The sequence below is a fragment of the Carcharhinus amblyrhynchos genome, chromosome 21 (assembly GCF_965287045.1).
Source record: "Carcharhinus amblyrhynchos chromosome 21, sCarAmb.v2.hapA, whole genome shotgun sequence".
Classification (NCBI taxonomy): Eukaryota; Metazoa; Chordata; class Chondrichthyes; order Carcharhiniformes; family Carcharhinidae; genus Carcharhinus; species Carcharhinus amblyrhynchos.
Genome location: NC_137344.1, coordinates 13039951 through 13057168, shown reverse-complemented (window position 1 = coordinate 13057168; position 17218 = coordinate 13039951). Strand labels below are relative to the sequence as shown.

The window sequence follows — 17218 nt, the reverse complement described above, 5'->3', positions numbered from 1 at the left end:
CCGAAAATTCTTACATTACCCAATTTGCTGGATGTTTGTGCATGTTTGGACGCTGCTAGCATCTCCCAGTGCTGAATTTCTGGCGGCATCAGATCTGAGCCAGAAATCGGTGGGGAGGTGCAAAGACCATTTAAGTCATCATTTGCATAGAATTTAAATGCGACTAACAGACCCGGGATTGAAGTCTCCGGGCCCACTAGCATCACACACACACACACTCCGCGCACCCCCCCCGCCCCCGGACAGAGTGTTTCACTCCGGCGGTCTTTAGAGTAGCTCCCCACTAACAGGAATCTAGCAGCCCCATCCCACTGGAGTGGGCCCCCCAGAGGGTAGGGTATTGAGGGTGGGGTAGTGCCTCCTGGGAATTGGCACCCTCGTAGTGCCAGACTGTGCCCCTGGCACTGCTCATCGGGCCTGGGGTGGGGCACATGGGGGTAGAACAGATAGGTGCAGAACCTGGGAGAGCCTAGTGGGTGATTGGTGGGGGTCCCACTGCCACTCTGCATTAGGATCGGTGGGGGAAGGAGGGAGGGTAGCGATCGGGTGGGCTGGTCAGCTTACTGGGGTGGTCGGCATTGCAGGGGAGTCAGAACTGCAAGGGTTGTTCAGGACTGTGTGGGTGGGAAATCATGGAGGGGGTGGTTGGCTGTTGGTGTGGACTAGGAAGGACGGTTTGGGGCTGGCCCAGGAATGGTTAGGGGGCCTGCGATCGGGCTCTGAAGGGGTGAAGGGCCAGCAATACAGGAGTCACGTGCTGGTCAGCAATCGAGCTGGCCAATTATCAGGAGGCCATCAGTGTGGAGCAGTTGGGCATGCGCTGATCTCGGCATGGACAGATCGGCACGTGCACAGTAGCACACTCAGCGTGCAGAGTTCAGCCTCTCCAGCAGGGAAAGGGCCCCGTTCCTTAGTTTTTAATGATATTCGCACTGGTGGCTTCTGCAGTGCTCAGAGAATGGAAGATTCTTCTCTAAATCCCCACTGGAAAAACCAGCATGAATTATTCCAGTTTTCACGCAAATTCAATACTTAAAATTTTTTTGAAAGAATTCTATGCAATGTGTGCAGATTTGCCTTAAGAAGACTTTGGGAGGTTTGAGGAGATCCAAAGAGAAGATGGAGGCTTGCAGGTAGACCTTGGAGTACCATGCGCGTAATTCTTAAACTCTGTCAGTGGTAAAGAGGGTGTGACTCTAAATGAGGCAGGTAGAAGGATTCAAGAGATAGAACAGCAGGAGCCTTAGCCCCTGCCCTCACCACAGGTTTGAGATTTTGAGATGAGCAAACTGATCTGGGCACCATGGTTCAGGTAGCTGTTTAAGTGGGGGACAAATGGCAAATATAATCATAGTTGGGGATAGTATTGTCAGGGGAATGTTCTCTGTAGCCAGGATTGAGAGTCTTGAATACTGTGTTGCTTGTCCAATGCCAGGGTTCAGGACATCAGCTCTCGGCTGGAGAATAATTTTGATTTGATTTATTATTGTCACATGTGTTGCTGTACAGTGAAAAGTATTGTTGCACTATACAGGCAAAGGATACCATTCATAAAGCACATGGGGAGCATGAAAGGAGAGAGTACAGAATATAATGTTACATTCATAGCTAGGGTTTAGAGAAAGATCAACTTTTCATAAGTTCAAAAATCTGATGGCAGCAGAGAAGAAGCTGTTCTTGAGTTAGTTGGTATATGATCTCAGGGCCAGATTTTACCATCAAGTTGCATCCGTTTTCAGGTGCGGGAACTTGATAAAGCTGGGTTTGAGGCGAGTAGCACAATCCGTGATTGCTTCCATTTCGGTTCCCCTTTACCAATGGCTGAAAATGGCCACAGCCGGGACTGTGCCCAAAACTTGAATGCATTTAAATTGAATTAATGGGCTAAACACCCAACTTTACCAGCACTTCCCCCTTTACCACTGCGTTCACCAATTGAGAATCGGCGCAAATGAGACATGCTCAATAAAAGTCCAATTTGGGCACTCCATCAGTGAGGGTTAGTGAGGATGTAAATGCATAGTGCCTGACTGCTCTCTGCTACTCACGGATGTCCTGTTGTTGCGGCCATTTTCTGTCCCAGGTTTGCGAGTGTATGGGAGGGTGGGGGGCTGTTGCTCTGCAGAGTCTCCGATGTACGACTTGCAGCACAGACCCAGGTCTCAGCGGTGACCTCGGGTCTTGTGGTGCAGCTGGGTCATAGTGCACTCAGCTCACTTCCAGTTGAAAGATGTGCACAAAGCCCTTGCAAATTGCACTGCTGCAGCCTCTCTTGACCTTGCAAGGAGCTGTGATTGTGAGGAGCATGTGGCTGGGGGAATTGGGGCGGGGCTGTGATTGTGGAGAGCATGTTGCTGGGGAATTTTGGGGGGCATGTGGCTGGGGGAATTGAGGAGGGCTGTGATTGTGAATCTCCTAGGGGCAGCAGTGTTTCATAAGCTCTACATGTATTACTTTCCACCTCCCCCACCCTCCTCCTCCCCCCACCCCCACCCCATCCCCGTTCCTTTTTCTCTGCAACCAATAGATCTAGTTGTACTTTTGGTTGCTGCAGGAGCTGAGGAAGAATTGCGGGCACAGGAGGCCTGGGCCTTACTATTTCCAGGACCAGAGGGAGATGGCCACCAGAGGCAGGAGGTGGCCTCCATTCACCCAGTGGAGTGGGGTAGAGGGGGATAGGAGAAGGATAGAACAGAAAGATCCTGGCAGTTCCGTGTACGAGTGTCCTTCGATCAGATGTCGGACACAGTGTGCCGCCAACGTCTCCGACTCCGAAAGGAGACCATGCAACACCTGTACAACCTGTTGCACGACCTGGTACCTGGAGGCAGGGGGGCACCCACATATTGGGGGGATAAGGGGCTCAGTAATGTTGTCGGGGGTGAGGCAATGTATGTGGGGACCAGAGGAGACATTATGCGATGCGGGCACGATGTGGTAGGATAACAGCATTCTATCATTTTTTTTGTGAGCATGTGCAGTTGGAGATGCTGATTGGAATAGCAGTGTTTTGGACATGATAAGGCCCGCCCTCAGGCTTGTGCAGCACAATTCAGAATCGCTGATTTTTTTTCAGGCAGAATGCATATGGGGGCGTTGGAGAACGGGCCTCAAGGTTGGACCTGAATTCCCAGATTCAAGTCCGCCCAGCACTTAGAATCAAAATGTACAATCGAGCCCTCAGATTTTTGTATCTTTTTCCTGACGGAAGAAAATGGAAGAGGGTATGTCCCGGGTGCGTGGTCTCCTTGATTGTGGTGGTTGCTTTTCGAAGGCAGCAGGAAGTGTAGCTGGAGTCACTGGATGGGAGGCTGGTTTGCGTGATAGACTGGGCTATGTTCATGATCCTTTGTAATTTCTTGCGGTCTTGGACAAAGCAGGAGCTGTTCCAAGCTGTAATGCATCCAGAAAGGATGCTTACTATAGTGTGTCTGTAAAAATTGGTGAGCATTGTAGCAGACATGCTGAATTTCTTACTCCTCCTGAGAAAGTAAAGATGTTGGTGGGCTTTTTTAACCATACGTCAGCATGGAGGATCCAGGACAGGTTGTTGATGATCTGGACACCTACAAACCTAAAGCTGTCAATCATTTCCACTTCATCCCTGTTGATGTAGATGGGCTTGTCCTCCGCTATGCTTCCTGAAGTTGATGATTATCTCCTTCATTTTATTGACATTAAGAGAGAGATTATTGTTGTCGCACCATATCACCACATTCTCCATCTCTTTGCTGTACTCTGTCTCATCTTGTTTGAGATCTGACCAATGATAATGGTGTTATCAGGAAACTTGAAAATAGAGTTGAAATGGAATTTAGCCACAGTCATAAGTGTATAAGGAGTATAGTAAGGGACTGAGGACACAGCGTTGCAGGGCACCAGTGTTGGGGATAATTGTGGAGGAGATGTTGTTGCCTATCCTTACTGACTGTGGTTTGTTGTTTTGGAAGTCTAGAATCCAGTTGAAGGGGGAGGAACTAAGCCCTAGGCCACAGAGTTTAGAGATGAGTTTTGTAGGAGTAATGGTGTTGAAGGCTGAGCTGAAGTCAATAAATATTAAGAACATAAGAACATAAGAAATAGGAGCAGGAGTAGGCCATCTAGCCCTTCGAGCCTGCCCCGCCATTCAATAAGATCATGGCTGATCTGTTGTGGCTCAGTTCCACTTTCCCGCCCTCTCCCCATAACCCTTAATCCCCTCTCTTATCAAGAACCCATCAACCCGCTTCTTAAAAATATTTAGCGAGGCAGCCTCCACCACTTCAACGGGCAGAGAATTCCAGAGATTCACCACCCTTTGAGTGAAGAAGTTCCTCCTCAACTCCGTTCTAAACCGCCTCCCCTTTATCTTGAGGCTGTGCCCCCTAGTCCTACTGTCTTTTTTGAGCGGGAAGAGTCTCTCCACCTCTATCCTATCCATCCCATTCATCATCTTATACGTCTCAATGAGATCTCCCCTCATTCTTCTAAACTCTAACAAGTACAAGCCTAGTTTATTCAGCCTCTCCTCATAGCTCAATCCCCTCAACTCCGGTATCAGCCTAGTAAACCTCCTCTGCACTCCCTCCAGGGCCAAAATATCCTTGCGCAGGTGCGGCGCCCAAAACTGCACACAGTACTCCAGCTGCGGCCTCACCAATGCCCTATACAGCTGCAGCAAGACCTCCCTACTTTTATATTCAATCCCCCTCGCTATGAAGGCCAGCATCCCATTCGCCTTCCTGACCACCTGCTGCACCTGCAATCAATAAGTCTGACATAAGTGCAAGGGATTCTGTGGTTGTGGTAGGTATTAACGACATAGGTAGAATAAGGATGTTAGGGAACTTGGGGAATTAAATACTGATGTCTTGAGGAGCGTACATATTACAGAGAAGGAGGTGCTGGAAGTCTTAAAGCACATCAAGGTAGATAAATCTGCGGGACCTGAAGAGGTATATCCCAGGACATTGTGGGAGGCTAGGGAGGACATTGCAGGTCCCCTAGCCGAGATATTTGAATCATCGATAGTCACGGATGAGGTGCCTGAAGATTGGAGAGTGGCAAATGTTGTGCCTTTGTTTAAAAAGGGCTGCAGGGAAAAGTCTGGGAACTACAGGCCAGTTAGCCTCAAATCTATGGTGAGTAAATTTTTGGAAGGTATTCTGAGAGAAAGGATCTACAGATTTAGATTTGCAGATGCAAGGATTGATTAGGGACAGTCAACATGGCTTTGTGAGTAGAAAATCATGTCTCACAAATTTAATTGAGCTTTTTAAAGAGGTAACCAAGAAGGTAGATGAGAGCAGTGTAGTTGATGTTGTCTAAATGGACTTTAGCAAGGCCTTTGACAAGGTACTGCATGGTAGGTTGTTGCATAAAGTTAAATCTCACGGAATCCAGGGTGAGGTATCTAAATGGATGCAAAATTGGCTTCTTGGCAGAAGCCAGAGGGTGGTTGTAGAGAGTTGTTTTTCAAACTGGAGGCCTGTAACCAGCAGTGTGCCTCAGGGATCAGTGCTGGGCCCACTGTTATATGTCATTTATATTAATGATTTGGATGAGAATATAGAGGGCATTGTTGGTAAGTTTGCAGATGACACCAAGATTGGTGGCATGGTGGACAGTAAGGAAGGTTATCTCCAATTGCAGTGGGATCTTGATCAAATGGGCCAGAGCAGCTTAATATAGACAAATGCGAGGTAATGCATTTTGGTAGATTAAACCAGGGCAGGGCTTACTCAGTTAATGGTAGGGCATTGGGGAGAATTACAGAACAAAGAGATCTAGGGGTACATGTTCATAGCTCCTTGAAAGTGGAGTCACAGGTGGACAGAGTGGTGAATAAGGCATTCAGCATGCTTGGTTTCATCGGTCAGAACATTGAATACAGGAGTTGGGACATCTTGTTGAAGTTGTACAAGACATTGGTTAGGCCACGCTTGGAATACTGTGTGCAAGTCTGGTCACCCTATTATAAAAAGGATATTATTAAACTAGAAAGGGTGCAGAAAAGATTTACTAGGATGCTATCAGGACTTGATGGATTGAGTTATAAGGAGAGGCTGAATAGACTTGGACTTTTTTCTCTGGAGTGTAGGAGGCTGAGGGGTGACCTTATAGAGGTCTACAAAATAATGAGGGGCATAGACGAGGTAGATAGTCGATATTTTTTCCCAAAGGTAGGGTAGTCTAAAACTAGAGGGCATAGGTTTAAGGTGAAAGGGGAAAGATACAGAAGTGTCCACAGGGACAATTTTTTCGCACAGAGGGTGGTGAGTGTCTGGAACAAACTGCCAGAGGTAGTAGTAGAGGCAGGTACAACTTTATCTTTTAAAAAGCATTTAGATAGTTACACAGGTACGACGGGTATAGAGGATATGGGCCAAATGCAGGCAATTGGGATTAGCTTAAGGTTTTTTTAAAAAAAAGGGCGGCATGGACAAGTTGGGCCAAAGGTCCTGTTTCTATACTGTAAACCTCTATGACTCTATAAGGATGGAGGTTCTGTGTGGGCTATTTCAGGAGTTTGGTATTAAAATGAAGAAAAAAATCTCCAGGGTTATAACCTTTGGATTATTACCTGAGCCACCTGCAAACTGGCAAAGGGTGCATAAAATGAGAGAGATGAATATGTGGCTCAAAGATTGGTGTGGAAGAAGTGGGCTTCAGTTTGTGGGGCACTGGCATCAATACTAGGGAAAGTAAGGGCTGTACTGTGGGGAAAGCCTACATCTGAACCGTGCTGGGACTAGTGTTCTTGCCAATCACCTAATTTGGGAAATAGAAAGGGCTTTAAATTAAATCGCATGGAAGATTAGAAAGTCAAAGTTAAAGAAGGTAGGAGTACAGATTAGTGATGAGTCTGACTGTTGACAGATAGCAAAAGATAGTGGCAGATCATATGAAAGTCATATTGTATCAGGACTCATGCAAGAGACAAACAAACTTAAATGCTTTGCATCTGAATGCACGAAGCAGTCAGAATAAAATCAATGAGTAATAGCACAAATTGAGTCTAATGGGTATGATATGGTGGTAACTCAGATGTGGTTCAACAATATTTAGTATTTCGGAAGAATGTGCAAGAAGGAAAAGGAGGTGATGTAGCTTTGTTATCAGTGCTGTTGTGAGAAATAGTATAGGTAATGGTGTCCAAGACATAAAATAAGTCTGGGTAGTAATAAGAAATAGCAAGGTAAAGAAGTCCCTGGTGGGAGTAATAAATAGATACTGAAACAATAGTTCCACAGTGGCATACAGAATAAACCAAGAAATACCGAGGTCTTGTAAGAAAGGTATGGCAATTATCAGTGGTAATTTTAACATGCATAATAACTGGAATAATCAAATTGACAAGGGTAGCCTCAAGGCAGAGTTCATTGAATGTATTAGAGATTGTGGGAAATGCAGAAATAGCTGAGCCAATAAATCAATATTTTGCCTCAGTTTTCACTGTAAAAGGACGCCGGTGTTATTCCAGTAGTAACAAAAAATGCAGAGGTTATTGAAAAAAAAGGAACTTAGAACTATTATCGTCACTAGGAAAAATGTGCTGAGCAAACTATTGGAATTGAACATGGGCAAGTTCACTGATGGCCTATATCCTATGGCCTTGAAGGAAATGGTGTTGAGGTAGTGCATCCATTCATTACAATACTCCTAAAGTCCCTGAATGTGGGAATGGTTCCGCTGGATTGGAAATTGTTAATATAACTTCCTTATTTAAAAAGGAGGGAGGCAAAATGTGGCAAACTGTAGGCCAATTAGTTTAACATATTATTGGGAAATTGTTAGAGTCTATTATAAAGGAAGTAATAATAGGACATTTAGTCAAAATGCAAGCCATCAGAGTCAGCATGGTTTTATAAAGGGTAAATCATGTTTGACTAATTTGCATGAGTTCTTTGAAGATGTTACAAGCAAGGTGGATAATGATGATGATGTAGATGTATATCTGGACTTCCGAAAGGCACATGCACAAAAGGTTAATGCACAGAATTAATTAATTTGGGATTAGGGGTAATTTATTAGCTTGGTTAGAAGATTGGCCGATCAAGAGAAAGCAGAGTTGGGTTAAATGGGGAACCATAGGATTTGGTCCTGTGGCGCCAACTATTTACATCTACATTAATGTTATGTATGTGGGGAGAAGCCCCTTTAAGAGGACAAGTCAGGTAACTCAGGGTATTGGGTGTTCTGCCCAAGAAACCCACCCCTTACAGCAATCGAGGACTGGAGCGCAAAGAATACAGTTCATCAATAATCCCTAAGGCTTGCCTTTCCATGTGACTTCTTTGGAGCGACACACCCTGGTAGTCTCAGACTTAACAACTAATTATTTGGATGCGGGGGATCGTAAATAGGTACAATAGCCAAATTTGCAGATGACACGAAAATAAGTGGGATAGTAAATCGTGATAACGAAATAAATTTACAAATCAATACAAATAAAGTTAATCGAATGACACAAATTTTGGCAAATGTTAACATGGATAAGTGTGAGGTTATTCATTTTTGTAGAAAAAATACAAAGGCAAATTATTATCTGAATGGAGAGAAACTTTTTGGTGCTTCATTGCAGAGGTATATAGGTGTTCTCATGCATGAATCACAGAAAACTAGTATGAAGGTACAGCAGGTAATAAGGAAGGCAAATGGAATTTTGGCATTTATTGCTAAAGGAATAGAAGATTCAAGTGGTGAATGTTGCTGCTACTGTACAAAGCATTAGTGAAAGCGCAGTTAGCTGTGTACGTTTTTGGTCTCCTTATTTAAGGAGGGATGTAGTTGCATTGGTGATGGTTCAGAGGAGATTCACTAGATTGATTCCAGAGATAAGAGGTCTGTCTTACAAAGAGAGATTGGGCAGTATAGGTCTACACCTCCTAGAGGTTAGAGAAATGAGAGATCTAATTTAGGTATACAAGATGATGGGAGGTATTGACAAAATAGATGTAGAGAGGATGTTTCCTCTTATAGCACAATCCAGAACAAGAGATCAAAGTTTTAGGAGAAGGGCTAGCAGATTTAAAACTGAGGTGTGGAGAAATTATTTCTTTCAAAGGATCATGAGTCTGTGAAAGTCACTTCCCCAATGTATGATGGTTGCCAGAACTTTGAGCAAATTTAAGGAAAAGGTGGACAGATTTTTAATTAGTAAGGGGTTGAAGGGCTATGGTGAACAGTTAAAGTCGAGTTGAGGCTGAGATGATGTCAGCCATTATTATATTAATTGGTGGAATAGGCTCAAGGGGGTGAATTGCCTACTCCTGCTCCTAGTTCTGATAGCTTATGTTTCTTTTGATTGGATGGTGGATGTGTGGTTGTCACAGTTTCAAGGTGTGAAAGAGTTAACAGGGAGGGATTGGTGAAGCCAATTGTGGACACGGGTGTGAACTGAGGGTAGCTTGGGTATGAGGACATGGGGAGTGTTACAGGAGCAGAGATTCAGTTATGTAGGAGGATGACAGTGTGACGATGATGTGTAAAGAAGGGCTGAGAGTTGGTGATGGGGACGTGGGATTTACACGGACCCATGGGTTGTCAAAACGAGGATGGACAAGTCAATGGTACAGGGGTGGGGTTCTCAGGGAGGAAGAGTACATGGACATTGATTTGAACTTTATTGAAGGAAAAGGGAGAGGGTTGAAGCTTAATGGTAGGGAGGTTGAAAGTTATGCCAAGAGGTTATTGATATTGGGGGATAAATTGTGGGTGACTGGAAGAAGAGAAATAGAGTTGGAGAACATGGAAAATGTGACTACCACATACTGGTCTGTTTGAAATGATGCAGTGTCTCATAGTGGAGATCTTGAAATGTTGCATGGGATTTGAGTCAGTGGGTGCACAGAGATGCAGGTTATCTCAACTAAGCATCTGTTAGGAACCTCAGGGTGTAGCATTGACAAGGCAGGAAACCTGAAACACTTGAGATTTTGAAGAACACAGGCTCAGGGTGCATGAGACGCTACTTGCATATGAGTCAGAAAGCCTTTGGCGCATGTAATGATCCCAGCAGATGCCTCATTCCAGGGTATTGGGCGTCTGCAGGAAGAAAAGGGGATGAGGGTGATTGTTGAGCCTAATAAGGGCCATACTGAAACAAGACAGTAGACATTGCCAAAGTGAAATTGATTATATTTACAGAAGTCCTCTAATTGTGACTTCAATTGTTCGCCCATGCAACCAGTTGTGACTTAATCTTTCTTGATTTTTTCTTTCACTACTACTTCAAAATGCTCCACCAACACCCACAGTAAGAGTGGAAGCAGTCTGGTGACCCATTGACCTTATTATTCTGGATGACCTTGGTGGCCGTCAGGAGGGCTCCAGCTTATTCTGCCTTTCCTGCTCTCAACCAGCTGCTGCCACTGTGACACATAGACTGAAAGGGTGTGTTACTTGTCCCTTTAAGGACAACATAGCAGAGTAAGAGTCACTTGGTTATCATAGTGGAGTGCGGGTTTGTGTACATCTCCAGCAGAATTTGGTGGATTAAGATCTCTAGTGAATCTGCAATCCACCCCATGGTGACCATTATGCAATACACAGATTGACACACTTGGTCAGCCGAGAAGAAGATGGACTCCTCCGATTCATGTGCCATCCTGTTGAGGGTCTCCAACACCTCTGCCTAATGTTGCTTAGTTCCTTGCTGCTCTCCACTGTCAGTTGGAAGGTTAATTCCAAAGATCCTTTATCGGACTGGGAATCCACAGATGCTTCATCCTCAGCACTCATCCAAGTGCTGGTGAGCTTGGCTGACCCTTGCTGCCTCCTGCTGCAGACACATGTCTGTGTGATGACCAATAACATGTGAGACCCTTTCTACATTGGAGCTCATACCCACCAAGGTATTTGTTTCTCGGCTGATGGAAGGTGCAGATGTCTATTGTGACATCTCTACAGTTGTACATCTTGCTTCTTGTGTCCTCTGCTTACTTCTCTCTGGTCTTGGACTTGTGCTGAGGCTGACTGGGATTTTTCTGGCTTTGGCAATGGTTCTTTCCAAAGGAGAATGTGAATGACTGCATGAGTTGTCTCCAGCATGGAGGCACCCTGAGGTTTTTAGCCCAGAATGCATCTTTACTGGGTGGAAGCCCAAATATACAAACCCCATCTCCAACTGCCTAATCCTGCTCCATTTCTATCAGCTGGGCTTCTCTCTCCTCAAACTTCATCAGGTCCTCCCGATGTGGTTGACCCCCTCTCATCTACACACATTCTTGCCAGTTGTGGCTTAAGTGCTTAAATATAACAGGGAAAAAGTGTTGAAAGGAATTGCATCCATTTGTACGAAACAGTTTTGTGTTCATTTCTCATATTTCCACTCTGAGCCTAATGGATTACGTGGCATAGCATCAATGCATTGCATTTTGTCCAGAAGGGTGTGGCCAGCACCCTACAGAGTGTTGAGCTGAGCTCATCCACAAATGAGGATAAGGCTCAGAGAGGTGTCTAACTTGCAGAGGTTACTGGTATCCTCTATGTTTGTGTCCCCCCATCAACCACTCTGCGACCAGCTGTCTATTGGAGGAAGAATGTGGCACAGTGATCATTCCACAACAGACAGATAGACACATGCACAAATGTGGGAAGGGATTTCACAATGTCTGCCCCTTTTGCAGTCCTCCAATAAAGGAGGGATAAGAGAAAGAAAGGAGTATAGGGCAAGCTCACGATAAAAATAGAGTTATGGTTTTACCTGAGTTCAGAAGTCAAATATTGTATTCCTTCAGAATGTGGCAAGCTGATCTTTGTTTCCAGAAGTGAGGATTTCCACAGTGGAAGATGGTTCAAGACATTTATTAGCTTTGCAGGGACAAATGTACATTATTATAATGCTCCAGTAATTCACAGTGTAGATGAGATTCAGACAACTTTATACCTGGATATGGGCTCTTTCTGCTGCCACTTCAGATAGAAAATGGTAGTCATAGAGGTATACAGCCTGGAAACAGGTCTTTCAGCCCAACTTGTCCATGCTGCCCTTTGTTAACTGCTAAGTTAGTCCTAATTGCCCATGTTTGGTCAATATCTCTCTATACCCATCTTACCCATGTCTAAATGCTTTTTAAAAGATAAAATTGTACCTGCCTCTGCTACTACCTCTGGCAGCTTGTTCCAGACGCTTACCACCCTCTATGTGAAAAAATTGCCCATCTGGACCCTTTTGTATTTCTCACCTTGAGCCTATGTCCTCTAGATTCCCTTACCTTTAGGAAAAGATGTTGACGATCTAGCTGATAGATGCCCCTCATTATTTTATAGATCCCTTTAAGGTCTACGCTTAGGGAAGAAAGTCCCAATCTACCTAGCTTCTTATAACACAACCATCAAGTCCTGGTAGCATCCTAGTAAATCTTTTCTGCACTGTTCCTAGTTTAATGATATCCTTTCTGTAATAGGGTGACCAGAACTATACACAGTATTCAAAGTGTGGCCTTACTAATGCCTTGTACACCGTCAACTCCTGTATTCAATGTTCTGACCAATGAAACCAAGCATGCCAAAGACAGGCTTCTTATTTGGATGTTGTCTTCTCTTCTGAGGTTAAACAGTGGCTGCCTGAGTTCAGTTCTACGTGGTAATATTTCTGATAATACTACGTCTTTGAAAAATGCATTTTAATTATGTTTCTTGTGCAAGTTTTGTTCTAGCAATTTTTTTTATTATTGGTGCCACTGTGTCTGTAACTGACATTTTTTATTGTTTCTGCATCAGCAAAATTGCTCCTAATTGCAAGAATGTTTGTTTTAATCTGGAGTAATGCTGTTCTGTTCTTAGTGCTTCCCCTCACACTTTTGCAGACTAGGACTTGATGAACAGAGTAGATTGATTGACAGAAAATGTGAAGTGACTGGGTGGAGCTGGGATTACACAGAGAAATTTTGCTGCTTGGAGTTGTTAGAGAGCAGTGCCTCTCTGTAGTTGCAAACTGGAATCTGCCAGGAAATCAGATTCTGCTGTTTGAAGTGGATTGTCCTCAGAAATTCTGCTCTGAGAGTCTGAAGGCAGGTATTTGTCTGGATCTCTGTCCAGAGGTTTTAAAAGGCTGGAAATCTAGCGTCTATGTTAGCATCTGTTTTTGGTGCCGACTGGTTCTGAAGAAGGGAATTATGTCCATGGGATCTGCTTACAATTGGAAGTTTAGAGATAGTTAGCTATTAAGAATTGTACCTTGTCATGTTTAAGCATTGAAATTGGTAAAAATTATATTCTAACTGCATTCTCAAATAAAAGCTGTTTGGATAAAAGCTTCCTTGTGGGTATATTGAATCATACCTGGAGCAGGGCACCTTGTGCTCACCCAAATGCCAAAATCATAAAAAGTTAGGGTCTAGGCTAACTTCATAATATACACTGGAGATTCTGATTTGGTCCCAAACAATATTACAGGTTCTACCAGCTTTGAGTAGTCATGTGACTCCCTGCTTTTCCTGGATGTTGGGCAAAGATGGATTTTCCCAGGTTTGGAATCTTGAGGTATTTCATAGAAGTGTCAGGGTCCCTTTTGTCCTTTGCAGACATACCAATCACATTGGCTGGAATTCTTCTTGAGGTGTTTAAAGATCCTTTGTGCAGGGAGGCGTATTAGTGCTTTTTTTAAAGAAATAATGGTTGGAAATCTTCCAAAAAAACTCTAAGTGCCGAATTCGCATGAAAACTGGAGTAATTCACACTGTTCTCTTCAGTGGGCGTTCAGGGAAGAATCTCCCATACTGCACTGCTGAGCCCACCAGTGTGAATGTCATCAGAAACTAGAGGTTGGGGCCTATTCCCACTGGAGAGGCTGAAATCAGCATGCTGAGGGGGCTAATGCATGCGCCAATTTGTCAATGTCAAGATCAGCTCATGCACAGTGACCCTACACTGATGGCCTCCCGATTGCTGGCCAACCCTGCCCCCCCCCCCCCTCCCCCCCCCCCATTACCAGCCCTCCGCCTTCCCATGGCCTGATCGCTGGTGCTCATTCCGATCTCTGGTACCCACTCCCTGATGGTTCAACAGTTACCCCCAACAGTCCTAACCACAGCCAACCAAGCAGTGCCAACCCCTCCCAACAGTCTGCCCTCTCCCCACCCATCCTGCCCTGATCACTGGCCTCCCTCCCTCCTCCACTGATCTCGATTGCAGAGTAGCAGTGGGACCCCCCCACCCCCACTGACTGGCCCCTAGGCTCCACCTCCCATCAGGCCTTGCCCCCTTGGACTGCCCCATGCCTGATGGGCAGTGTCAAGGTGCCCCCTGGGCATTGGCAATTTGCTCCCCTGGCAGTGCCAGATGGCATAGACTGACACTGTCAGGGTGCCAATGCCCAGCAGACAACACCCCCCCACCCCCGCCACTGTCTGATCATCTGGAGAGCCCCCCCGAATGCACCCCCCCCCTTCACTCCAGCAGGGGAGGTCACTAGTTCCCTGAAAGTGGGGAGCTACTGTAAACCTTGCTGAAGTGAAACACTCTGGCAGGATGGGAGATGCCAGCGGGCTTCTGACCCGGATCCGCTAATTGCATTTAAATTGTATTAAAATTAGATTAAAAATACTTACCCCTACCCCCACCTCTGCCGATTTCTGACATGGAGCAGATACCGTTGCTAATTTGCGTAGCAGGATGGGAGAATTGCCCCCCATCAAATCTCCGATGTTTAACTGAAGGTTAGAAATTCCTTGGGACAAGTTATGGCAAATTGACTAGTTAAGGAAAAGTTGGTTCATTAAAAAAATACAACAGCTTTAGGGAAGATACATACTTTACATCCTGCCACCTCTGACAATATTAGTACATCATTCTAAAAATGTCTTGTAAGGAAAATATCTATTAAAAACACCAGTACACATAATTCTGGAAAGCCAATTGAAACATTAAAAACTGATTAGTTTACTCCAATAATAATCTTAATGAAACATTGCAATGTAATGATTGAATTAATTTTTATTTAAATCATGTACATATTTTTCGATTAGGTATGACAAGGTCAAGTTGACATTAAAAGATATTCACAATTGTCAGTACGTTGCCTGTATGAATCCAACAGCTGGCAGCTTTACAATTGATTCTCGACTTCAGGTAACTAATTGTACATGATGTTGTTCATGATTTGACAGTGGTTCAGATATTCCTGCGCCAATTGATTCCTCTGGATTTTCCTCATTCCTAATTAGAATACATCACAGTAAGTAAATGCATTGGAAGTAGCACTGCCAATGGCCAGTGTATTCTGCATAAAATCTTGATGGATTCTACCACTATTACCATGATAAATTCTGTGGTTGCTATCTTTTTTTATTTATTCATGGGACATGGGTGTCACTGGCTGGCCAACATTTATTACCCATCCCTAGTTGCCCGAAGGCAGTTAAGAGTCAACAACATTGCTGTGGCTGTGGCTGTGGAGTCACATATAGGCCAGACCAGGTAAGGACAGCAGCTTTCCTTCCCTAAAGGGCATCAGTAAACTAGGTGGGTTTTTCCGACAATCGACAATGAACATAAGAACATAAGAAATAAGAGCAGGAGTAGGCCATCTAGCCCTTTGAGCATGCCCCACCATTCAGTAAGATCATGGCTGATCTGAAGTGGATCAGTTCCACTTACCCACTTGTTCCCCGTAACCCTTAATTCCCTTATCGATCAGAAATCTATCTACCCGTGTCTTAAACATATCCAATGAGGTAGCCTCCACCACTTTAATGGGCAGAGAATTCCAGAGATTCACTAAGAACATAAGAAATAGGAGCAGGAGTAGGCCATCTAGCCCCTCGAGCCTGCCCCGCCATTCAATAAGATCATGGCTGATCTGTCGTGGCTCAGTTCCACTTTCCCGCCCTCTCCCCATAACCCTTAATCCCCTTGCCTATCAAAAACCTATCAACCCGCGTCTTACATATATTTAGCGAGGCAGCCTCCACCACTTCAACGGGCAGAGAATTCCAGAGATTCACCACCCTTTGAGTGAAGAAGTTCCTCCTCAACTCTGTTCTAAACCGCCCCCCCTGTATCTTGCGGCTGTGCTCTCTAGGCCTACTGTCCTTTCTGAGCGGGAAGAGCCTCTCCACCTCTATCCTATCCATCCCATTCATCATCTTATATGTCTCAATGAGATCTCCCCTCATTCTTCTAAACCCTAACGAGTACAAGCCTAGCTTATTCAGCCTCTCCTCATAGTTCAACCCCCTCAACTCCGGTATCAGCCTAGTAAACCGCCTCTGCACTCCCTCCAAGGCCAAAACTACTCTCTGAGAGAAGAAGTTCCTCCTCAACTCTGTTCTAAACTGCGCCCCCCCCACTTATTTTGAGGCTGTGCCCTCTAGTTCTGGTTTCCTTTATAAGTGGAAAGAATCTCTCTACCTCTACCCTATCTAGTCCCTTCATTATCTTATATGTCTCTGTAAGATCCCCCCTCAGCCTTCTAAACTCCAACGAGTACAGGCCCAATCTACTCAATCTCTCCTCATAAGCTAACCCCCCTCATCTCTGGTATCAACCTGGTGAACCTTCTCTGTACTCCCTCCAAGAGCAATAGATCCTTTTGCAAATAAGGGGACCAAAATTGCACACAGTACTCCAGTTGCGGCCTCACCAGTGCCTTGTGCTTTCATGGTCATCAGTAGATTTGTAATTCCAGATATATTTTATTGAACTCAAATTCCACCACCTGCCGTGGTGGTTTTCGAACCCTGATTCCCAGAATATTTACTCAGTTTGTGGTTTAATAACCTAGTGATAATACTACTAGACCATCACCTCCCCAAGGAAGTCTTTATTAACAATTAACAATGGAAAAGAATCCATACTTGGTCCTAATGTATATATTTACAGAGGGAGGGAGAAGAATCCATACTCAGTTCTTGTACATTGCCACTCATCTCTAGTCTAGCCCCAGCTTAAGGTCTTGTTACTTTTTAAATTAGCATATGGCAGTATTGTACTCAGTTTCATGTTGACCTTTCTTCGTTCATCTGCAAATTTTACACTATGGATCAAAGATCTTTAGACTTTGTCGTATCTGTACTCCTTCAAAATACTATTTGCTAGAAAGTAGAACCATCATTTCACTTTTGAAAAACCATGGCCAGCGTTTTACTGTGATAAAGGAAGGCTGCAGCAATGCAAAACTGCACATGGTGCAAAATGATTTTGAGTCAAGCCCTCAACATCATGAAACCTGAACTCCATTTTGCATGGGACAGATGGTGAGCCAGATGGGGACTCTATTCACCATCAGATAATG

At 44.6% G+C, this 17218-nt stretch overlaps 1 protein-coding gene across 1 annotated transcript in view; it reads left to right on the top strand.

Moving 5' to 3' along the window:
• Positions 1-17218, top strand: part of LOC145356565 (dynein axonemal heavy chain 17-like) — an 811195-nt gene that overhangs the window by 476954 nt on the left and 317023 nt on the right. The window contains exon 49 of the mRNA XM_080209339.1: positions 14952-15054. Within this exon, the coding sequence (XP_080065465.1) occupies positions 14952-15054 (103 nt within the window). The remainder of the gene's footprint in view (positions 1-14951; positions 15055-17218) is intronic.